Raw genomic sequence first — 26,276 nt, 5'->3', positions numbered from 1 at the left:
AAGAACAACAACAAAACACTTAAAATGAATGTTGTAAAATTACAAAAAAAAAAGACACCTCTGCATCCACAGGTATGAAATGCTATATACATCATCATATTTTTTTGACATATTCATCAGTTTTGCTGATTTTTCTCTCTTCCTTTCTTTTAAAAACATACATTGTTTTAAAGGATGGCTCTCTGGAAGGCAAGTAGAGAAGGATATAGTGGGAAATTAGATGATATAAAATACAAAATATGAAAAAATTATTTATACTAAAAGGAAACTGGGGGGTTAGATGAGATTCCCAAGGTCCTTGAGTCTCAGTTTACTGTTCAAAGTCACTTAAATTCTTTGTCTTCATCTTAAAAAAAAGCATAATACCTGCCATGCATTATTGGATGATCAACTAAGATAACATATCTTGAAAATATTTTGAAAAAATATAGTCAGAGATAATTATTACTAATCAACAGTTTTATTTATGGAAACTGAGCATTTAAAATATGAAAGAAGAAACTGTTGGTTATATTCCATGAGTCACTATCCAGGTACCTTCAGGTCTGACTAAACCTCTCGTATAGCAATTATATGATAATGTATGTCAGAAAACAAAATTAATCCTCTATTTATTATCATTAGCCTTTACCAACTTCACACATCTTAATTATAATTAAAAAGTTGTAAAATCAAGGGGGTGAAATCCTCCTTAGTATTACTGTTCTTTTTTGTTCCTCACCTATGTTTTAGTTCCTTGCTTGTTTCTTACTGATCTGTGTTTGTTGTCAATGTCAAAAAGAATTTTGACCTTTTTTTTTCCCTTGGGAGAGGGGGTAAAGGAGTGGTACTGGTGGAGTCTATAGCTGTGATTCCATTGGTATAAGAAAGTCTACTCAGGAAGACTGTCAGATCTCTCCTTTGTACAGTCTTAAAGCCTTTAGAGAGTTTCCCAACAATCCATGTTCCAGAGGTCATTCTGACTGTCTCTGCCCTATGTCTGACTTCGAACATAGCATACATTTACTAAATATTTGTTAAATCAATCAGTGACTGAATCAGTCACTTAATCAATATATTAAAAAATAGCCATGAGGACTTCATCTGAAGCTTTTAATGTTGGTAACCTGTGTACCTATTATTTTAAGATAGATGGATAGATAGATAGATACATACATACATAGATAGATACATAGATAGATAGATAGACTTCAATGTAATTGGCTTCCTTTATAAAACTACATATTTAATTATATGCATTTAAAAATATTATTCTGAGAAGTGTCCACAGGCTTCCCCAGACTGTGAAGGGGTTCATGATCCAAAAAAAAAAAGGTTAAAAACTTCTGCTCTCAAATAATAACAGTGACTGGATAAAATATAGTTCACATTCTCTGAAAACTATTATTCATTTAGAAAATAATGTTAATTCATTTAGAAATTGAAGTCCATCTAGAGATGGCTCTCAGTCCACTGAACTTGCAATGCATTTGAACTGTCCTACTGACAGAAGGTCAGGTTGAAATAAATTGTAAACCTAAAGATATTGTCTATGTGAGCATTTAATTACCTAAATACGTAGTGCAAATAAGCACTCAGAAATACATTAGCTTGTTTACTACTAGTATTTTTGAGGCTCAGACAAAGGGAGAAATTACATAACTGAGCTAGAAGGTGAACTGTAGAAGGTACATGATACCTAAGACAGTGTTTCCAAGTCTCTTTCTGGTATTTCCAAGTTCCATGCAATAAAGAGAAGCCCAACAGCAGACGTGAAATAAACAGGAGCGTGAGATGGCGGCAAAAAGATTCAATTTATGTCTCTCGACTTCATGAGATTCATTTTTTTTAGTTTCATAAGATGAAAATACAGAATGTCACCACAGTGGCCTCTCCCATCTCTTTTCACTAAAAAGAATTGCTTTCCTTTTCATTTTGTTGGAAAGCCTACATGAGGAAAATGTAATGAATTAAAAATAAATTTTAAAAAAATTAAGGGAGTACTGGTTCCAGGAAAATAGAAGTATTGCCAAGGAAAGATAATGTCAAACCTGGGTGGGGGTGGGGGGTCTGGTGCCAAGCAAAGCTGGGGGCTGTTCAATCAGCTCTATCTGTGCTCTATCAGTGTCTACACTCTAGCCAAATCCAGAGAAAACAAGGGAGTCAAAGATTCAGGTCAATAAGCTTATAGGCGATTTGCACAAACAGCTCCTCCAGCAAGGTAAAAAACAAAGTCATATTGGCTTTTTTTTTTTCTTATTCTCTCTCTTTGAACTCCCTGGTCCAAACACACACTGGAAATGTCAATGTTATATGCAAGCATTTAAAGAGCTGAGCTTCTTAATCCCGTTAAGAAAAAAAAAAAAGAAGAACAAAGTTGCTTGTAAAGATCTCCTTATTGAGCTCAAAGTGATTATGGTATAGCTGCTGCCTTCTGCTGATCCTGCTTCTAGTTGCCAAAGCATCAGAGGAGGTAAAAACATGTCATTAAAAGCACCGCTGAGGAGAAAAGAAATGTCATTGATTGAAAGGGGTTTCTGAAACATGACTAAACCTACTTTTTGATCTATGATGGAAAAATAAAGTAGCAAGCATGTTGACAACAGATCAAGGTGAAAAGCAAGCAACGAGTAGTTCCCAACCACAGTCCATAGAGGATGATGGGAAAGGAATACACAACAAGGTTTCCTTGATCACTAAGGGTTTAGTATGTCTTATGGTTGCTAGTGGTGATGACTTTACCCGAGCTACAGGGGGAAAAAAGTGTCTAGATCCTCTGCTATTTCTCTGCAACTTCTTCCAATATCTAGAACCTAACTACAAAATTCCATTCCCTGGTTCAGGGTAAGAATGTTACACTAGCAAAATATGTAAATACAATGAGGAAAAAGACAATCTGTTTTGGTTCTGGCTTCTCCCTCTGCTTCTCTAGTCAACAGAGGAGGGAGCAACCTGGAAATCACGTACTTGGCCATTAGGAATTGAGGAAGTATGAGAAATGATTCATGTCATCCTAAAATACCCCCAAATTGCTAATCCAGAAAGTGTATTGAGTTACAGATGGAGTCCCATCAAGCCCTTGGCTAAAAAGGACAAATTAGTTTGATTATTATCTAGTGAGAATTGGAAAAGATAGGGTCAATGCACCGTTATGTTGTAGCTCTACTCCAAATCATTTCCATGCCAGCTAAGTCTCTACTGATAACATAACTATTCAGTAAATAATAAGCTTTAGCTCTTTTAAAAGTATTTTATTTTAGGTACTAAGCTGGGGTGTTGATTGGTGTGCCAATTATTTTCAAATCAAAACATAGGGAAAAGCATGTGAATTATAAGGTGTTTTACTGAGAGGATTAACCCTATTGTAAAACAAGTCAAAATTTGGAATTTCTTCTCCCTGAAAGGATTTTTTTTTGTCAAAGAAAAAGCAAAAATATAAGCACTGTAGTTGATCGTGACCAAGAATATTATTCAAAGTCAATGTATTCTAAACACTACTTTATCCACTGTGTAAAGCATCAGTTATTCAAATGAATCAAAGTTGCCAAGCTTTCTAGATTGTTTAGAATTAACCCTTTAAATAAAGGATTAATAAAATATTAAAGTTTTCAAGAGGACTTTCAAGGGGTTATTTTTAAAATGTATAATATATCTACCAGTATATCTAAACAAACAAATAAAAAAAAGCTAAATATAATTATATAAACTTTTCTCAGGGGGCTACGAATCGTTATTTTGAACTGGATATGCTTACGAAGTAGCAGCGGATGCAGATGTGACTGCATGGGTCATGGGTTAGCAATTCCTCTCTTCAGAATGAATTCCATGTTAACTTCTTTATAATATACTGATGTGTCCTATGGGCTATCAAGGCACAGGCAGCTCTTTATATATCATTATTCATATATGGCACAAGGAAAGCCTTTTTCTTCATGGTCCAAAGTATTAGACTCTATCACATATTTGTGTACCTTCATACCATCTCCACAAATACAAGAAATGTCCATTGCTTACAAGAGCTACAGAATTTATATGGATATCTCTATTTTCCCATCAAATTATAAATTTGTTCTGTCTTCTGAATCTTAATGTTTCCATTTCCCCCAGTGAAAGAGCATCTTTGGCTTAATACTCTCTCACTACTTGCAACTGCCATTGGTACCATCATTATGGATCTGTTTTTCTCTCTCTCTCTCTTCTCTCTTCTCTCTACTTTTAACTTTTCTTTGTCTACTTCCTAATTCTTTAGCCCATATTTCTCAGATCTTAAACAAATGGCTGGTCTTTTACAGGCAAAAACAAATTGGAGTACTCTTTTCCTCCCATGTGGCAGGACAACCAACTACAGAGTATCAAATATCATCTTTGGATCTTCAACTGGTTACATATTAATTCATAGCTAATTTTGCAAGAAATGCTTCTTTTCTAACAATAGGTATTTAGGTGGGGAGTGTGGAGATAGGATGTTTGTGTCTAGAGCAATGTTTCTTATTTTCTGATCCATGAGCTTAAAAAAAAACAAAATAAGACTGAACTATGACCATTTTAAAGCAATTAGCTTCCTTTGTAAATCTGTATTTTTTATTTTACGTATTTTAAGATGTTATTATTCTTAGAAGGAGTTCATCTATAGGCTTCACAAGACTGCCAAATAGGCCCATGACAGTAAATTTAAGAACTCTTGCTCTCAAAATATTCCACCAGGTTTGTGGAAAGTTGGTCTACAGATAGAAGAACTTTTACTGCTCTTCCTTTTTACTTGTTTTAATTTTGCTTTTTGAAGGTTCAAGAAAATATCAATCTATTCAAATCTTCTGGTATTTGGGGGCAAAAAAAAGTCATCCTTTGCTGTGCTCTTTATGATATTATGAATTCAACATGTCATCCCTCACCCTTTCCATATTTCCAAACTAACCCCCCCCCAATTTTAGTATCATCTCCCCTTATACCAGGACAAACATTTCATTTTAATTGGCTTTATTGTGAGATACAAAAAATAGAACTATATTCTATAGTTCAGGTGGGAGTGCAGCATGTAAGTATGGTGCAGTATTTTTTTGCTGGTATGCCAATATCCTTCCTGAGAATGTGCAATGCTTTATTTGCCTTTTCAACTACAACACTTGGAGATCATGTCTTCAGGGAACAATCTACAATGAGACATAGGTCACATTTCTGGGTAATTAGTTGACCTCAAGTCCATTATCCTAAATGGAGTTTGGATTATTGTTCCTGAAAACCATGACCTTTCAGTTCTCAATAATGAAGCTCATCTTCCACTTTTCTGCCTACTTACACAGCTTTGTAACACCTTTCTGCAGTTTATCCTGAAATCCAGGTGAAGAGCTTAGTGTTCCTGGTAAGCTTCAAGATGTATTTGTACTCTTCCATCTTGCATCTCTGTTATAATTCTACCAGGCCCTTTCACAGGAGTCCCCCACTCCCAGACCTCCTCCTACTTTTCACCTTCCACTTAAGTGTTGTCTTTCCTCATTAGAAAGTAATTTCACAGAGAACAAGGACTATCTTTATTTTTGCTTGTATGTGTCTTAGCTTAGCATAGTGCCTAGAACATAGTAAGTACTTAATAAATGCTTGTTTTTCTTTTTTCTTTTGTTCTTTTTTAGTCATGTGACTGACATTTGGAGGATCCTGTTATTGATACTTTTCCTTCCAGAGAAGTATCTGGTTATCTATACGGTTGTCTAAGACAATTCGGGTGTTCTAAGTGGGATTTCTATGTTACTACAGTGTGGGGTGAGGGGATCATGTTCTGCATATGATTTTGTAGACTACCTAATGTTGTTCCTATTATTTTGATTGATTCAAAACATTTTCCAGTCAACTTCTTTGCTTGCCATATATTGAAGAAAAGGTATCAAGGGAGAAAAGAATTAAAAAAAACACATTGAGCCCCAAAGTTCAATTGGGTTGCAACTTGCTTCTTTCTCATAAATGACATTTGATTATAACATAGAATTTCATTTTGATAACCAATATAGTGAATGAAATAATATAGTCCCATAATTTTTGAGATCACCGGAAAAATTTTCTTTCAATAAGGTATTATTTAATTATTTAGGAACCACCTGGCATCTAAGGATAACAATGCAAATGCATAAGAATTTGTGGTAGGAAGTATTCTTACTACTATTTAAGTGGTAAAGAAATGGAGATAGGGGCAAAATTTTTTTTTTCTTTTTAAGTAACATTCTACATGTAAAGGTGTGAATTATAGGAAAGCCTTTAGTAACCTAGTACTTCAATTCTGATGTTCTATTGGCCATATGTGATAGTACATATTTCCAGGAAATATTCTTTTTTGTTTGCATTCTATTTTTCAGGTGACATTTCTATGGTGCTATCCTATTTTAAGGCTGTGTGTGTATATGTGTGTGTGTGTGTGCATGTGTGTGTAACAAGATTTTATATCAGATCATTCAATGATTCTAAAAAACTCCTTTATCTGGAAAAAGGAGCAAATAATACTTGCACTAACAAATCCAAAGGATTGTTGTGAGAATCAAAGAATCTATCTATACACACACACACACACACACACACATACACACACACAAAACCTCATATGCATATATACATGTTCACATATATTTATGCAAAAATTTGTATATGTGAATATGCATATAAATATATTCACATAAATGTGTAAATATATACACATACATGTAAATGTGTGTGTATTCACATATTCATACATATATGTGTGTGTATGTGTATGTGTGTGTGTATATATATACATATATATATATATATATATATATATATATATATATATAGTGAGAGAGAGAGACAGAGAGAGTCTTTGATCTGTATAACCTTGTGAATTTGGCATTATTAGCTCCATTTTCTAGATAAAATGAGTAGTTTTAAAAATCTTTGATTTAATAATAGAATCTTGTTCATTCTAGAGATTTATTTTCTAATTTTCAATTCTCTTTCAATGTAAACCATGTTTCAAAAGGGCTGGCACACACATTGATATTTCAGATGACACAAAGGTGGGAGAGAGGGCTAATACACTGAATGACAGTCAAGATTCAAAATTACCTGGGAATTCCAGTGAATATTAGTCAATATGAGTCAACAGTATGATATGGTAGCCAACAAAAGTGAATGATACTCTAGGTTGTATCAAGGTGTCCAGAATGCGGGGAGGGGTGGGAGGATAGACCTAACATACTTTATTCTACTCAAATCAGGCATATATTAATATGCTTATTCCGGGGAGAAACATTTTAGGAAGGCCATTTTTAGTAATAATAATAGTAACAATTAATACTGATGGAGCACTTTAGGATTTACAAAATGCTTTATATAAATTGTCTTATTTGACACACAGAACCCTGTGAGGTAGATACTATTATTATCACCAGTTCCTTGATAACAATATGAAAGGAGTTTGAAAGATATCAAGTTACTTGCCCAGATTTCCCCAGCCAGTAAGTGGATGAGGAAGGACTCAACTCAGGTCTTCCTTACTCTAAATACAATACTATATGCCTTACACCATTTAGTTCACTGGCAAGTTGAAGAATGTCTATATGTGGTTAACCTGAAAAAAAACTGTTTTGAGATAATGCAATATGAAGACTTTAAGGAATTTAGGATATTTTTGCCTAAAAAGATATGAACAAGGTAAGACATGATAGCTACCTGTTCTGAAGAAAAGAGATTGGATTTGGAAGAAGGTCAATCTAGAAGCAATGGACAAAAGTTGCTGAGTCAGATTTAATATTTGATATAAGGAAAATTAAAAAAAAAACTAGCTACCAAAAAGTGTAATGGGTTGCTTCAGAGGATCATGCTTTTGCCCTTTATTGGTAGCCTGAACGGTATATTGTAGAATACAGTTCTTAATTAAGTATGGATGAGGCAGAAGACTTGAAACCCCTTTGAATTTTAAATTTTGTGATTCTTTAATATGATAAAACCCAAGAAAAAATGTTTAATCCTTATCCCCTTAATCTCTAAATTATCTAAAATATTTATTTTTTAAATGAATAGTTACAATTGAATTCATTCTTTTTAAACTAGTGATTGATACAACTTTATTAGAGATTAAAACTAAATTGAGATTTTGGAACATCTCATCTTTTAAAAATATTATTAAAGATTTAAAAATTCACCCAATTTAATAAAACTTGGTGAAGGATGATGGATTTCCTAAGTGTGGGGTAAAATCTAGAGAGCAAAGATTTTCTAATCAGTAGTAGTCTGTTGCACTTCCTTTGAATCTGAGAATGTATCCCAAGTTCCACCTTTCTACTTTTGAATTTGCTGTTATTGCCAAATTATGAAACTAGAAAAATAGGCCTTTTGTTATGTAACTGTTATCATACTTATGAACAATCTTTAAGTAGCCATAAGTGAGATCAAATGTTCTTTCTATAGCACTTATGAAAAGTGTCATGAATTAACTGTCCCCTTGCCCCCAAAATACCTTCATATAAAATCCTACATAAAGCTCACGGAAAATAATTTGAGTTTTAATCCTTGGTTCTCTCCTCCTACCCAAAGTTTCACATTAATATTCATATAAGTCAAATTTATTGAACAAATTAGCAGACTGATGCTCTTTTGGTGCCTAATCTAATGTTTCTTTCTCCCCTCAGTTTTCAATGATAGAAAACTATATGCAGTACTAACATATAAATCAAAGGAAAGAACCTCACTTCTTAATTTTTCATAGGAAAACTCTCCTCTGGCAAACAGCTGGAAATTGAGGGTGTGCCCACCAATTAAGGAATGGTTGAACAGGTTATTGTACATACATCTAATGGAACACTATTGTGATGTAAGAAATGATGAAAGGGACAGTTTCAGAGAGACCTAGGAAGACTTGTATGAACTGATACAGGGTGAAGTGAACAGAATAAGGAGAATAATTTATACAATAACAATCCCTTTATAAAAATGAATAATTTTGATACACTTAAGAACTCTGATCAATGCAATGATCAACTGTGATTCCAGGGGGCTGAGATGTGCCAATATTTTGCTGTTGAATTTGTTTTGCTTGACTATGCAAATTTGTCAGAAGGGTAAGGCTTTTTTAAGGTGAAGGGTAGGTAGGAGAGAGAGAAAATTTAAAAAAACATGTTAATTAAATATATAACATTAAATTAAAATAAATAAAACAAATTCCTTAATAAAATATTTTCATATCTCTTTAGTGCATAATGTTATAGTAAAATTTACAACATTGTCTTCAAAATTAATTAAACTGGAAAAAGAAAAAAGTGTTTATGCTTAGAACATCAGGCTCAATGGTAAGAAAACTGACTAATGCTTTTCTAACCCCATGCCTTTTCTCCCTTACTTTGCTACCTGGGCCAAAGTCCCCATTCTACTACATGCTACTGAGACATACTCTCCAAGGTACAATCAAGAAACATATGGTGAGGTTCCCAAAATATCATGATTTTTCTGGGGCCGGGTGAGAGTCAAGGGATATCCTACAGTCCATTCATAAGCGTAAGCTCTGATTCTCTCCTGCACATCATTCATGTAGGTAGGCGGAGTTAAGACCTCTTCTAATCACATTTCTAGGATTGCTGATTATATATGTATCTGAAGCGAGTGTGTGTATGCATACACACATACTTGTAAACACACACATACATGTCATGTGTATACATGCATGCCATGTAGATATACATATAGATACGTGCATGTACATATATGTTATATACACATATATACACACAACACACATGTACATGTATGTTATACACACACACACACACACACACACATATATATATATGTACATATAGATGTATATACATAGATACAAAAGACAGTACTGTATATAAACAGATACTTCAGTACTTGTTAAATCAATGACAGAGTATCAGGGAAATATCTCCTTTCCTATCCCTCTTGATGGACTAAAGCTTTCTCAAAAACCAAATCAATATTTATGATTAGGGTCAGATTTGCCAATGAAATTAACAAACAAGTCAAAATAATTTCTCTTCTTGAGAAATTCATGAAATAAATAACACACACATATTCTTTCTCTCTGTCTCTGTCTCTCTCTGTCTCTGTCTCTCTCCTCCATCACACATGTGTACACATACACCACACACACACACACACACACACACACACACACACTCACAACAATACCTGGGAAACAGCTGTGGAAAAGCACCAGCTAATCTCAGCCACAGAAGAGGGTTAAATTGGGTAGAAATTCTATAAAAGATTAAAGCCCCACTTGAAAAAAGCAAGCAAACAGGCATTGATGTTGGTAGACAGGATGGTGGTTAGGAACAAGCATAGACCTAATGTACCTTCAGGGCTAATATTTTAGACAATCAAAGGAACATCATGAATTATGCAGGACATTTCTTTTCTCTGACTACTGTGATTATATCACAAAATATAATTAAGTGTTGCCATTTAATGCCAATTCCCCGAAACATCAATTTTCCAAAAATGAGTTCATCTAGAAGAGAAATCATGGACTTACTGTAGTTATTTTGCCACCTTACACCTGAAGATCAATTTCAAAGTGCTTCTTAGAAAAATATAATGTTTGACTACTAGTATGTCCTTCATTCTTTCCATCCTCAAAGCAAAATGTGTATTAATCTTAGAAAACCTTCAAGCACTCCTTCCAATCACAGTGTTTGTGAGTACTTTTTTTTTTTGCAGACACTCAATTGACCATATTCATGCTTCACATTTTTAGTGCTCTTTTTATTTCCTAAACTCTATAACATATGTTCGAGCAAATGGGCTCTCAAACACTGTACTTCATCCAATCATCACGCAGTATTCATTACCTTTATTACAAAAGTATTCCACTTCTTCACAGCTCAGATTTTCAGGCCCAAATTCTGTGGAAAAGCTTTCCTCCAATGGAAAGTCTCCTTTAAGGATGATGTCATTTCCCTCAGATAGACACTCTTCCTCTTCATCATCGACAGCATCTTCAAGGGGCCCTTGAAAAAGAATCAGGGACACTGTACCAACAACATCCAACAGAAGATAGTGAAATACAAGACTTATAAGCAAAGGTGCTGAGAAGAATGCATCCTTCTACAGATGGCTCCATGTACAGACACCACACAAGGAGATGCCACATGCATATTTAAAAAAAGAAATATTTACCTATAAAGAGAAATAGGTTGAAGTTACAAGGTCTGAGGTTACCATATAGACAGCCATCTTCATCAAGTCCCCCCTCCCATATCCAAGTCTTAATTTTTAGTTATCTGCTGAAGAGCAAAACCTGTGTGCAATTTATGTTCATTTGTTAAAATTAACTGTCTGGTAAAGCGTACAAGTCTCTTTTACACAGTTGTACAATTTTACCTGAGATTTTAATAAAGATTTAAAGTAATTGAATGCATTTTAATTGAACTGAGATTTTAATAAAGTCTATACTTTAAAAAATCCATCTTAAGAGTGGATGCTGAGAAAAGATTTCATTATACATGTTTGAGGCTCGAAGAAAAATTACATATTTCTCTCCCTGATGAAAGCATAACCCTATTCATAATTAATTGAATTTTTTCTGAAATGAAAAGTAGTTTTCTAATGAAAAAATGTAATTTGTATTTATGTGATAGTTTCTCAGGAATAAAAATACAACTCCTATACACTGAATAACAGTAAGGTGCATGACATTAATGGCCCTATTTTACTGAATGGAGAGGGAGGGGTATAGTTGTTAAGATGGCCCTGAAGTGGACTATATGGGAATATCATGAGATTTACTATGAATTTCTGACTGCTTCTAAAGAATCAGGGGAGTCAAGTTCAATCTTCTAAGTAGACTCTTACATTTCCTCCTAGAGAAGCAAATGCAGCATGTATTTTATCCAAAGAACAAAATTATAATAATTTGTATTAATTGTCTTTCTTTCTAGAAGTCTCAAAGGGAGGCTCCATACTGAAAGAAAAGCTTGAAAAGTCTCTCCTTGGAGCAAGCGTGAGATATTATGGATTCAGTCAGATAGTTAAATCAACAAGCATTTATTAAGCCCTTACTTTGTACCAGGCACAGTGATGACTGCTACAGACTCAAAAAAAGTTTTTGTTTTTTTGGTTTTTTTAAACTATCTTCCCTCACAGAATTTTATAAACTGGGTGTGAATATGTGCACAAGTTGGCACATCAGTACCTGTGATCATATATAACCCATGTCCTGCCAACCTCACTATGTTGGGAGGATCAGATCATGATATATAGGAAAACATTTTGTAAATCACAAATCACCACACAAATGGAAGGTTTAGCCATTTTCATAATCAGTATTATGGCTATAACTAGATTCAATCAAAAAATGTAAAGTAAATTGCACAAGATTCAATTATGTCCTCACAAGTAAATGTATTAACAGTTTTCCCTTAGTTAATTTCAAAATAAATAGATAGATATTTAGTGGAAATAATTCCCTACATTTATAAGACCTCTGAAAAGGTAAGGATGGAATTTAACCCAAGTCAGAGAGACAAAATAAACCTAGATTGTATTTTTTTTCAATATAATCATGCATGAAGTTTAAGAAGCTCACTTTTCCTTTTACAAATAAATTTAATTTTTCCAATTTACAATCTCTCACTCTTTTTTTTTCACCTTTACACAAATGATTTTTAAATTCTCCTAACAATAAAATATAGCTAGGGGAAGAAAGGTTCTGATTTTTTAAAAAAAAATATGTTAATGAGTAAATTTAAATTTGATCTTGTAAATTTAAACATTACAACTTTAATTAAAAATTTTGCCTGATGAAAAATGGGGTAACATTTCATTCATCATTCTCTCCACTCTAATAAAATGTTTACCAGAGTTGGTTAAAAAAAAACCAAGCAGGTAATGCATACTATTATTTGGTTATTTGTTATGTTCTCAGAAATAAAATAATGCCTAAATAAGTAACTTCTGTATAGTAAAAATGACAGAAACATGGCTCATCTTCATTCTCACTGAGTTTCTCTTTAAGATGCATTGAAGAACTGGACTTCTATAGATCTTGCATGCAGAAAAACAGTGAATTGTCTATGGGGGAATAACTCATAGCTAAGATCAAAAGACCTGGAGCACAAGGAACCTTAGAAATTCTGGTTAACTGTTTCATCTTACGGGTGAGGAAAACGAGGTCTAAAGATGTGCTCAAGATCACACTGGGAGTAAAAAAACAAGATTAACATCTAGTCTTCTGATTCAAATAAAATGTTCTTTAACACATGATATTGGCCGTTTTTTTTTAAATAGCCTGAAAAATACCTTCATGCCCCAAAATTAAAATTTAAGTTTCCCTTGTCAAATGGACAGAAAGAAGAGATTAGCCTAAAAATCTGAGGCTAACTACATCAGTGTCTTTGATAAATGGCAGCATTTTTTAAGTTCGTTTAACCCTAATATAGAGTCCTAGAGAATAATCTGTGATTGTGAGCAATTAAAGAATTGTATATCTAAATGTTTGTAGCAAACCAATATTTTTTATTCATTTACAAAATTCTAGTTTGTTTTAATTTCAGTATCAGCAAAATGTGTTATGCTGATATTAAAATATTTATGCTTAACTGTTTCCAAAAAGGTATACCTATCATAGAACAACAAACAAAAATTCTAATGCAAGCATATCCATCCTTGTCAGGTTATAAAGGTAAGAAAATTCACTTATTTTCTGATATACGCAATTGCTCGATTTTTCCAGAATTCTAAATGTGGTACACTTGCTACTTAAAAGCAAGTGGGTAATTTTTACCATCTTACTTTCATTTCCTAAAAGGATTTCAGGGAACAGAACGAAGTTTTTGAGGAAAGAAGTTTTAAAGGAAAGCTAAAAGAATCTGACTCTTGGCAACATTATAAAAAAATCTTTTGTTCAGTGTTTACCCAGATTGTTTTAGGTGGGCAGTGGGCTTCAGCACACAATGAAATTGAGAGCCTCTGAAAATTAATCAGTTTGCTAAAAGTACAGGCAAAAAAAAACAACTCAAAAAATTATTATCTATTTAGCAATAGCATGGCATTCCAGGAGAACAGAACCCTAAGCTTCTGAGTTGCATTGCTCAAATCCCCCCTCCCTCTAAAACCTAGAATTACAAGCCATTAAACTTCCCTAGGCCTGAATTTTATCATCTGTAAAATGAGAGAGTTAGACTAGACAGATCGTCAAGTCTCTCTTACAGGTCTAGATCTATGATTCTAATTTATGCTCTGTGAGACCCAAATCAATTGACTGCTTTCAGAAACCTTAGTGTCTGTGTCATGCAATAGTAGTATTAATATTTCAGGGCAGTTGCAACACTTAGGTTGCTAAAATTCAGTTCAATTCAATAAAAAATTCTTTTAAGCAACTACTATGTGATAGGGATGAAAAATATTTATAAAAGATAATTCTGTAAGTGCATTTCAGTTATTTTTTTAAAAAATGTAATCATATTTTATGTAATTTACTGTTTTCATTACCACACACTTAAGCAGAGCAAAAAAAAATCACTACAAATGGCTTCTAATTTTTCATTTTCCATTCTGATTTTCCTTGCTTCCTTTAGAAAATGGGCACTTAGTAGTAATCTAAGTAAATGAAACACAAGAGTTTTCTTCCTCGCATTTTAAGAAGAAACAAAAAAGAGCATTTCCTGAAATTATGGGTGAATTTGGATTAGTTCCTAAAACCATTGTCTATTTTAAAATAATTCACTCCTAAAGAAGTGAATTTACTAACCATTTCTTTATTAATGCTATCAAACGGGGCTTAAGGAAACCCCGTCTCTTAAAATGCAGGATATTTACAATTTAAGATCAGATCTCATCTTATTCATTCATATTGAATATTCCCTTAACAAGAACATCAGATTGCCCAGAGACATAAACTAACTTTGGAAGGGTGTAAGAACCACTTGAAGCACATGTACAATTAACAGCGCCAATGAAGGAGGGAATGAAGTAAGGAAACTACTGTCTATGGGCTAGTGGGCACAGAAGTCCATTTCGGAAAATCACCGCACATAATTTGATACAAATAATAATATCCACTCAGAGAAGGATCACAACTGAACTCCATGTGCCCTCATGGAGAAAATTAGTTCTGATTGAGGCCACTTGGCAGACGAGTGTGAGGAAATCTGAATTGTCGTTATTCCACTGCTCCAGATTCATAGATATTTACACACCCTTGCCAGAATTAATAATCTCAACAACTTTGCTAAAAATAAGTGACTACAAAATTTAAAAATGCAAGCAATTGTTAAATCCATTTATGCAACCATATGTATATAATAAGTATGTATATGATATATTATATATTTATATGTGTGTACAAGTATATGTTATATATGTGTGAGAGAGAGAGATGTGTAATATATATATATATATATATATATAGAGAGAGAGAGAGAGAGAGAGAGAGAGAGAGAGAGAGAGAGAGAGAGACAGAGACAGAGAGAGATATTTGTGATATACATTGGGTTCTATATTACAGCAAATCCAGAGAAAGTAAAAATGTTCTTCAGAATACAATAAGTGCTATCTCCATGAAGAAATAAATAAGGATGTTCTCTTTGAATTCTAGACCTTAGTATAAGGCACAGGATCCTGGGAGACCCCATAGAATACCAATAAGAAATACTGCTCATTGTAGAGCAGAAATATTGTGGGGCACAGAAAGTCTTACGCAATCTGTAGGCACTTTCACAGATAAAGACCATGACTTCTAACACTGAGAGAGAAATCTTATGATGGTAAGCCTGACCTACCCAGGCATTTGGCACAGTCCTTTGTGTAGAAATGACATACTACTCCATTTCTATAAGGTAAAGGCTCACACAAAGAGAAATGGCAGAATTGACATCTAAAGGTTGTTTCCTCTTTTATCCCTCTTATGTGTGTCTGTTGATGGGGGGAGGGATATTTTAAAAGTGACCTAGAATAAGTGAATTAAGGAAGAACTCCCCAGCCCAAGTTTCAGCACAGTTATAAAAAAGGTAACAGAATAAGTATATTGTGTGTAGGTAAGAAAACTATATTTGTGCAATGTGGGGCCAGCTAGAAGACAAAGAGAGAATCTTCAGGGAAAAAAATGCAGTATGGTTCAAGAAATGTGATAGATAAAGACTAAAATGGAAGAATGATAAAGGCAAAAGGAAAGGGACAAAGTGGGTAATAAGTGAAATTATAATTTTTATTATTCATAATTATTTTTAAATATAGCACACTAAATACTATCCAAAATAAATGAAAACAAAACTGTGCCTTTCAAATTATGTCGAGCATATCCTATTATTTGGGTGACTTTGTATTTCAACTTCAAAAGGGTGTGTATTCTGAAGAGGTTTCTTTCTAAGTATGAGGGGGATCAGTGCAGGAGAGAGGAACTCATCTAAAGATATTAGGTACAACAAGTTCACATCACTTCAGAATAGAAAGTATTCAAGGAGGAAATTAAATGCTATAGGAAACCATCATTTTATAAAGCAATATACCTCATCAAGTGTGAAGAGAGTAAGGAAATTGCACAGCACTATAGTCTTGAAAATATACAAGCACAGGTTTGACTCTCCTGTACTCTAAAGAATGTACTCTTTGGCTTTCACTTATTAAAAACAATTTTGGTTAGTTAGTTTGTTTCCCTGTGTTAGTTCTCTCTTCTCTTTAGGACAAAGCATCCTGTCATTAGAGAACTGTGGAGAGAACTCTGTCTCTTCACTATCCATTAACATTCTCCAGAATTCTAGGAACTACAATAAGAGAGTTTAGTTTCATTGTTTGAACTGAAGAAGTCTGTAGTTGAAATCTTACTTTTTTTTTTTTTGGCTAGGCAATGGGGTTAAGTGACTTGCCCAGGGTCACACAGCTAGTAACTGTTATGTGTCTGAAGCCGGATCTGAACTCAGGTCCTCCTGAATCCAGGGCCGGTGCTCTATCCACTATGCCACCTAGCTGCCCCGAAATCTTACTTCTAACAGCACCTGTGTGACCATAGGAAAGTGACTTAACTTCTCTGGGTATGAGAGGAGGAGATGGTACTTGATGGCCTGCGGACTCTCTTCCAGCTTTAAATTATGATCTTAGGCTCTTTGTTGTTGTTCAGTGATTTTTCAGTCATGTCTGACTCTTCATGACCCCATTGGCGGTTTTCTTGGCAAAGATACTGGAGGGTTTGCTATTTCTTTTTCCAGCTCATTTTACATATGAAGAAACTAAGGCCAACAGGGTTAAGTGACTTACCCAAGGTCACACAGCTGCTAAGTATGGGAGACCAGATTTAAACTCAGATGAGTCTTCCTGATTCCAGGCTTGACACTTAAACCACTGTACCATGTAGCTGCCTCTTAGGATCGTAGTCTCTTCTAACATCACTCAATCTCTACAACAATATCACATACATGAAAGACAAAATATATGAGGCAGCTATTTGGCATAGTGGCTAGAGTACTACACTTGGAGTCTGGAAGGCCTGAGTTTGAATTCTGCCTCCAACACTAACTACCTTTGTCACCTTGGGAAAATCATGCCTTTCAGCCTCAGGTACTTCATCTATAAAATGGAGATGAAAATAGCACTTCCTTCACAAAGCTGTTGTTAGAATCAAGTAAGATAATATATGAATGCACTTTGCAAATCTCAAATCACTCTACAGAGTGTCCCCCACTGCACTAAGACTTTTGGGACATGTTGTATTACGGGACACTAGCTATTATTATTATTGGGACAGCTAGGTGGTCCAGTGGCTAGAATGCCAGCCCTGGAGTCTGGAAGATTCATCTTCCTGAGTTCAAATCCAGCCTCAGACAATTACTAACTGTATAAATTAAAGCAAGTCACTTAACCCTGTTTACCTTTTCCTCATCTGTAAAAATGAGCTGGAGAAGGAAATGGCAAACCCCTACAGTATCTTTGCTAAGAAAACCGCAAATGAGGTCATGAAGAGTTAGTCACGATTGAAAATGACTGGACAATGATAGCTATTATTATTATTATTGAAAAATGTTTTTAAAAGATCTCACTAATATATCAAGGAACTCTGATAGAGATTTCTAATGCACTATTTTCTTTTACTACCACCTTTACCTGTTTAGTTTCAGTGGATTCAGCATGTTTTACATCTGATACCATAATAATGTACAGTTTGTCACTAATACTGATAACATGTATTTCTACAGGGTTTCATTTGCAAAGTGGTTTTTTTTTCACAACATCCTTGTGAGATAGGAAGTATAAGTAATCTTGTCAATGAAGAAACAGATTTACAAAGTTTAATTAACTTGGGCAGCTAGGCAGTGCAGTGGATAGAGCACTGGGTCTGGAGTAAGGAAGATTGGATTTCATATCTGGCCTCAGACACTTAGTACCTTGTGACCCTGGGCAAATCCTTTAGTCAGTGATGGCTTAATTTACTTTATCTGTACAATGGGGATCCTAATAGTACCTACTTACTCCTTCCAGGATTGTTGTGAGGATCAAGTGAAATAATTTTGTAAAATACTTAGTATAGTTCCTGGCTCATAGTAAAAGCTATATAAATGTCAGTTATCATCATCATCATCATCATCATCATCATCATCATCATCATCATCATCATCGTGTTATTGACTTTCCCACAGGCACATATCTAGTAAGTGCCTTAAGAGTCACTTAAATTTTTGCCTCTGAGTCCACTGTTCTTGCCACTGTAGCACATAGCCCAGCACTCTAGTTCTCTTTCCATCATCATCCACAGTGAGCAAAGGGATAAAGAGTTCTCAAAACCTCTCTCAAAATCCCAGTGAAATTAGTAAAAAGGATAGAGAGAGCTACCCCAAACCACCTTTACCTTGGTCTTTGTAATCTTGCCTTCTGCTCCCCTGGAGTAAAATCTCTACAGACAAAGGAGATTCAAAATGGGTTGAATTTGCCTGTATATTTTGAATAGTTGGGGAAATTAATTCAAGAAATTCAAAGCATTGGTTATTATACCTAACCTTTTTTGGATGCAACCTACACAATAACTCTGCAGAACTGTACTTTTCCAAATGGAAATGTGTTGCTGAAACACATGAATGTTAGAATATTGCAGGTGTGGAGAGCCAATGTTATAGGAATCTTTCAACCCAAGGGATCACTATCTGTTACTAGAAGTATCCTATGGAGTTCCATAAGGCAGTGGCATCAAACTCAAATAGAAAGGCGGGCAGCACTAAATCACACATAATAATCTCTATGGACCCTGTCTTGACTTAATTTTAAATTGTAATAATGTCTATGTTTTGTTGTATTTTTGTTTCTTTTGTTCAATATTTCCCAATTTCATTTTAATCTGATTCAGATGCATCAGAGTTCTGTGGGCTACATAGTCAAATGGGCTGTGTGTTTCTCATCACTGTCATAAAGACATATAGAGATTCAATGACTTGTCCAAGGTTATAGAGCTGGTCTGTGTTGGAAGTGGGATCTGAACCCAGGGGTCTTCCTAAGTCTCCATTACATTTAATCTCTACATTGATATGTAAAGATGTAATAATGGTGGTTCACATTTGGCATGGTGCATACTCGTACAGTGCAGGTAATATGTAAAGCTTCCTAGAAAGTGCACTGGATTCAGAATCAAGAAATTTACATTCAAATACAAGTTCTTCCACTTCTGGAAGTAAATTTATGTCTCAGTCTCCACTTCATCTGAAAAATGAAGGGGTTAAACGATGATCTTTGCAGTCCCTTTTAGTTCTTAATCCTACAGTTAGTGACATGAATAAAATTCTTGACACACAAGAATGACCATTTATTAAATACTGACTACTTGGCAGGCAGAGAGGTAGGAGGTGCAGTGGATAGAGTGCAGGGCCTGAAGTCAGGAAGACTCATTTTCCCATGTTCAAATCTGGCTTTAGACACTTACTAGCTATGTGAGCCGGAGCAAGTCACTTAACCCTGTTTACCTCAGTTTCCTCATCTGTAAAATAAGCTCGAGAAGGAAATGGCAAACCACTGCAGTAGCTTTAGCAAGAAAACCCCAAATGGGGTCACAAAGAGTCAGAGACAACGGAAAATGAAAAACTGAAAACAACAACAAAAATGTGGTAAATACGGTGCCAAACATGGTGGGATCTGAAATGAGACTGCCCCTGCCCTTAAAGAATTTACATTCTAATTCAAGGAGAACACATATAGCTAAAGAACACAGTATCTGGCCCATCACTGAGATAGTGAGCTGAACCATAGCAAGCAGGCAGTTGACATGCCCTTTCAAATCAAGCAAATACACTCCTGCTAAGTACCAGGCTCCATAACTAAGTGTTAGGTACCAGGGTTACAAAAACAAAACAAACAAAAAACAAGTAACTGCAATTAAGAACCTTCCATTCTAATTAGAGACACAATATGCAAATAAATAGGTATATGAAAAACCCATGTGAAGGTATATAGGTGTAAATGTATAATAAATAAATACTCCTTTGGCAGAATAAAACTGATTAAAACGAGATCTTTCATTTGTCAAAGAATGGTTCTGATTTGGAACTTGAAACAATAATCTAAACTGCTTTTCTCTCTTCGAATAGCAAGTGAAGACAACAAGTAGTTATTAAGCGCCTACTATGTGCCAGGCACTGTGTTAAGCCCAGGGAGCAATTGGATGCAACAGTTTCTACCTCTGAGGAAAGTGAAGGAGGAGTCTATTATTTAAACTGGTATTCATTGCTGTACCAAGGTCTTATATTACACAGGGCTAATATTGTAATAATAATAATTAATGTAAAAGAGTCAAATGTAAACACCCTCTAAAAAGAGGAACTTCTGAGCTAATACTCTCTGTACATGCACACTTCTGCACATTTTTATTTTTAATTAAGAGAAATAAAATAATTTAAAAAGAGGCAGAATTATACCATAAGCGCTCTTTATCTCATAATAAATTAGAACAAAAAAAACCCCTCAACTTTTCTTCTTAAAAAAATTTCTTTTAAAATTAACAGGGTTTTTTTTGGTTTGGTTGTTTTGTTTGTTTGTTTGTTTGTTTTGTTGCTCTTGGTTATCCATTAAGATTTTTCAACAGCTTCCTTCAGATGCTTTCTTAGAGATCATCATTACCCCATAGGCCCACCTTAAAATGCTCTCCTCTTCATTTCTAGTGTATTTGTTTAATGTTCATCCTGCAGAGTGGTTTAATGAGAAGGGACAGGGAAAGGGGTGTTCTCTGGACAGTGTAAATCTGTACCAAACTAATGTAATTGAGCTTAACAGCAAGAATAAAGCCATATTTCTACAGTAGCAAAAAAAAAAGCTATTTTAAAAGAGCAAGTTCTTCCTGCAGCCACTCACTTTTCACATAAGTTGCATCAGGGGATCTGGTAGGAAGGAAACATTTTTATTAATTTTTCCCTTATCTGCAAGAAGAATGTTGATTTTTTCATTTATGTTCCTTGCCTGCAGGTAGCAGACCAGGGAATCATATAGTAGAAATTTTTCCTTTTGATTAATTTCTTTCCATGTGTTACGTTATTTCTTATATATAATTGATTTTGGGCTTTGCTCGTAGCTGTACATCTTTTTTATATCTGCACCTACTGCTGTCCTTCAATCAAGAAAGTTGAAGGAAATTACCTGAATTTTGTTAAGTTTATTAAAAAGAGCTCTGTGAATATTTAAATTGAGTTTTGAAATGCTAATGCAAGGAAGATATTAGAGAATTTTAATGGTGGGTTCAAGTTGACCCACATGCTATTATGAAAGGGGTCAAATTTTATTCAAATTGTTTCTTTACAGTTAAAAAAATGAAGCCTTTGATTTTGTAAAAGTAGATTAATATTCTTTGCTATTAGGTCCTTTGCTACTTTTCTAGATGATGGTATAAGCTCAGTTTGTATTTCAACTCTACTTCAAAATGTTCAAATTTTTAGCTTTCAACTCTAATTTTCTTTTCTCTTGGAAAACTAGAAGAGACCTCAGTGGTGTAATGGAAAGGACACTGCACTTAGAGCCAGGCAACCTGGGTTCAAATCCAATATTTATCACCTGTATATCCATAGAGAAATTCTTTGAATCTCAAATCCTTATGTAGGAAATGGGGAAAATAAAGTCACCACCTGCTTTTTAGTTATTTTGAGAACAGTCCTTTGTTCATCATAAAGTATGCAATACATTTGAGCTATTTTATCAAAAAAAGAGAAAATAACTACATTCCTCATCATACAGGCAGCTTTATAGATAGCAAATAATCATACCCCATACAAAAAGCATTTGTTTGTATATCAAGTGCCTAGCACAATGTTTGACACGCAGTAGGCACTGAAAAATGCTTGCTGATTAACTTGATTAAATTTCTAAAAAAAAAAATGAGGAAAGGGAAAAAGATCCTCTCATGTCTGCCAGATGAGTCAACCATTAACTAACACTGATTACACTGGCCTTCCAAAAAGTTGGCAGAATTGTTCATGTCTCAGTATTTAAAAATAGATTGTTACAGTTATTGCCATTTTATTGGATCTTGATATTAGCAATATAATTTCCAAGTGATAATAAATTTTGGTTTTGTAAAGCCAACAATTAAAGATGTAGATTTTTCTAGACAAAAGCTCAGTGCCAAAACCTTCTGAGTAAAGAAACTGCAAGACATCAAAGAATGGTAACAACAACAACAAATAATGACAAATGAAAGAAAAAAACCTCATGATCAAATTCCCTACAAAAGCAAGAAGTATTATTTCAATCAATCAATGAATTGACTTTGTAGAGAACTGGAACTAAGAATTCCATGTATCTGCTGTAACCTTAAGACTCCTTTGCTTTTCCATTATCTGCCATGCAACCAGACTTTCTTTTATGTATTATTTCATTTCCTACAATTAGAATGTGAGCTCATATGGAATAAAGAATATATAGCTTTTTTTCTTTGTATCTATTTCTAGAATAGTACTTAATATATAATGCTTATTCATTCATTAGCTGAAAAAAGGATCAATTTACCCTGGAAAATCAGGGGAAGTAATATGATCCATTCAGTGGTGAATAGAAAGTTGGTCTTGGCACTGTGAAGAACTGGGTTCCAGTCCCACCTCTTGACACATACTAGCTACATAATACCAGGCAAATCACTTAACCTCTCAGTGCTCTAAGCAACTGTCTAGGGCAAAAAGTTGCAGAAAAGGTGCCAATCTGCACTGGTGGAGGAAGTTCCTAATGAGGACCTCCCTACATCAATGAAAGCACAGGTCCAGGCCTTATCTCTAATAAGTGGATTATCAGAATTTCTTTGTTCCACTAGAAAATAGATCCCAATAATGTAACTCATGGGGTCTGTCCACAGAAGGTTAAGGAATCCATAGGTTAAGAGTCTGGAAGTCTGGAGCACTCCCAGGTTAACCACTGAAACATCAAATTTAGATAATGGATACAAAACACTTGTGTTCACAATATTCAAAAATTATTAATCATTTTTCATTGTTACAAACAAATTTTACATTAAAAGTCCCACAAGAAAAATACGCTATTTTGTATAGCATTTTTCAAAAAATGCCAGAGAAATATCTTTTACATTTTGAAAAAAAAAACATAAAGAAAGAAAAAACAGAAGAAAGGGGTGTTTTATTTCAATAATACTCAAAAACAAATGGAGAGTCAATGAGGTGACAGAAAAAGAAAGAATATGCAGCTACTTTGAACTTTACACATGAAAATAAGTGTTTTCTTTCTTAAGGAGGAATGAAAGACAATGGCTTTATATTGTGAGCATTATTTTAAACACCGGCTAAACAATGAACACTAAACAAAAGCTCTCATGATCAGCTCTGCCTAAGTGGTTTCCTATCCAATCATGCAGTAAGAGTGATAAGCAAAAGTACAAAAATTTTAAATAAAATCAGGAATTGTTTTATGTGAAATAATCAAAGTTACAACACAACGCTAAGATTTAAGATCACAGGTGAGTGAGTACAAATGTTTGTGAGAGTTACTTTCCAAAAATAAAAAAGTTTCATCTCAGGTTTTCAAACTAAGATACTTTAAATCTGACTTCTTAATCTGTCAGAAAGCTCTCTTCTCCTAAAACCTGAAATAACTACTTACATTTCATTGTCACTTTCAAGATTCAGTTTTTCCACAGGTCTTCTGGTAAGGCCTGTTTTGCTTATTAGTTCTTACCTGCCAAATCTCCCTCATATCATTGCAGGGTACCACAGCCCTCCTCCATTGCTGGGCCGTGAATGCTGTGCTTAATAGAAGTCACTGAGATACTGTGTCTACCTATTCAACGGTTACTACCTAGTCGAAAATAGCAATACATTACCTCTCAAAACACAAAGAAGTGCCATGAACACGGAAAGAAAATCCAGCTCTAATCATCTACCATTTCGGGTATCCAGCATGTAAACTGACATTCCTCAATGTCACCATGTTATTCTTAGGACCTCAACAATCATGACTTAATTTTTGATGTATTGAAAAAGGAATACTATACTTCAACTTCATTATACTGAGAGACTATCTGTTTTCTCCTTACAAGACAGCTCATCTCCTACCCGTGTGCCCTTATTCAGGCTATCACTTCATGTCCAGAATGCTCTACTCAGCTCTACCTCCCAGAGGGGTAGCTCAAATTCCAGATCCTTTAGACTGAGCAGTGACAATCCTATACTACCTTCCTTATTTCCTATGCAAAATAATTTTGTATTTACTTTGTATAGGGAATAGGTAGGGACTGAATTTGTGATTTCATTGTCATAAGATACTCCAACTGTCCCCACCAATGCAATTGACATTTTCTTTCTGAAATGTATAGTTTAACAAGTTGCCTAGAGCATTGAGAGGTGAAGGGATTTGTACAAGGTCACACAGCAAGTATATATCAACTAGAGGCAGGACTTGAATCCAGGTTTTCCTGGCTCCAAAGTCAACTCTTTATCCACTATGCCACACTAGCACTCTGTGTACTTTGTGTGTATATGTATATGTATAGTATATGTATATAGACATACATACACAAACACATTGATGCATGCTTACCAAATAGACTTGAAATGAATTTAAAGATGATTTATATGCTACTGTGATGAATAAATAATTGGTAACTGATTTTTTTGTGTGTCCTAAAGTGGTTTTTGACCTACTAGCCCACCACCATGGATCCTGAAATTGGGCATTTGTCCATATAGACCGGGAGTCTTAGGGGAGGAGGGAAATAAAGCAGTGAGCTCATTGCTACAGATCTCACAGCCAGAATGATTCCTCTGCATCAGTGTAGAAAGTTAAAGGAGAGGGCAATTTATTTTTCCAATCAGAACCCCAAATGCAATTTGTGCATCCAGAAGAACCAGGACCTTTAACGGCAAAAGCATCTGATGTTCTCTTTCACACATCCCACCACCTTTCACAAACTCAGACTTGGGGGGGGGTGTAGCTCAGCACAGCAGCTGGGGAGTTCATCACTAGCTGGGACCCCACATCATCTTTAGCCCAGATAAACCATTCTCAAAAACTGCATGTCTTAGCAGCACCAGCACCTTAAATCACACAGTCAAGGTGAGGGGCTGCTACACAATCTGTTCCACTTTTCATAAATAGGTGTGGCCCTCCTGCTGCTGGCACAGTGCCCATTTGGCCCTTCTTAAGGGTCTGACATAGTAAATAATGATGAATATTCTCTGTGAGCCTGTACGATCCTGTACACATTTTCATTTACACAAGACGGGGAGGGGTTAACCCCACACAAAACAGGCCATTGTTGTTTATCTTGCTTCTTTGTAGGAATGAAGACTTTGTAAGAATTTGCCTAATTTCACAGGTGCTTGTTCAATTTTCCGAATTTCCAACCTGGCATAGATGTAGCTCTCCACCTCTGAAAAACTAACAAGGAACTCCAACCATCGACAGTTGCAAAATGCTGACAGGATGAGGAGGAGCTGGGAGAGTGGAATGAAAAACAAACCAAAAAAAAAACCAAACAAAAAAGCACCTGCTCACCCCCAACCCCCTTAATTGCAAGATGCCTTGGGATACATATCAAACAGGCACTTTATAACAAGTGTTATATGTTGTCATTAAACTGCCATAAAGGTCCCTCAATTCAGTACTTGAAGACATCTCAAGAGGCCCCAGAAAACAGTTTCCTATAAAACATATCTTCAGAAGGACTTTTACTTTATACTAGTGCATTAAAAGCCTGTCTAAAGACACAGAACTACTAGATATGGCCATATTTTTTAAGAAGCACACTTGCCCTCTTGAGAATTCCATGAGCAGGTAGGGTGCCAGTGATAACAAAGCAAAGTTTATCCATACTGTTCCAGCAGTCACAACCTGGAGGAAGAATCTAAGGGCTCCCTTAGAAAGAAAACATCCTT

The 26,276-nt window shown here is 34.9% G+C and overlaps 1 protein-coding gene across 2 annotated transcripts in view; it reads right to left on the bottom strand.

The window, feature by feature from the left end:
- Window positions 1-26,276, bottom strand: part of ZFPM2 (zinc finger protein, FOG family member 2) — a 567,025-nt gene that overhangs the window by 445,235 nt on the left and 95,514 nt on the right. The window contains exon 2 of one of the 2 annotated variants that reach the window (XM_020970077.2): window positions 10,794-10,952. The exons of the other annotated variant lie outside the window; for it this stretch is intronic. Coding sequence (XP_020825736.1) covers window positions 10,794-10,952 — 159 coding nt within the window. The remainder of the gene's footprint in view (window positions 1-10,793; window positions 10,953-26,276) is intronic. 2 annotated transcript variants of the gene reach the window in all.

This window comes from Phascolarctos cinereus, unplaced genomic scaffold, assembly GCF_003287225.1.
Source record: "Phascolarctos cinereus isolate Bilbo 61053 unplaced genomic scaffold, phaCin_HiC Scaffold_4;HRSCAF=312, whole genome shotgun sequence".
Lineage (NCBI taxonomy): Eukaryota > Metazoa > Chordata > Mammalia > Diprotodontia > Phascolarctidae > Phascolarctos > Phascolarctos cinereus.
Note: the sequence above shows the minus strand (reverse complement) of the source record. Positions and strands in the feature narration are given on the sequence as shown.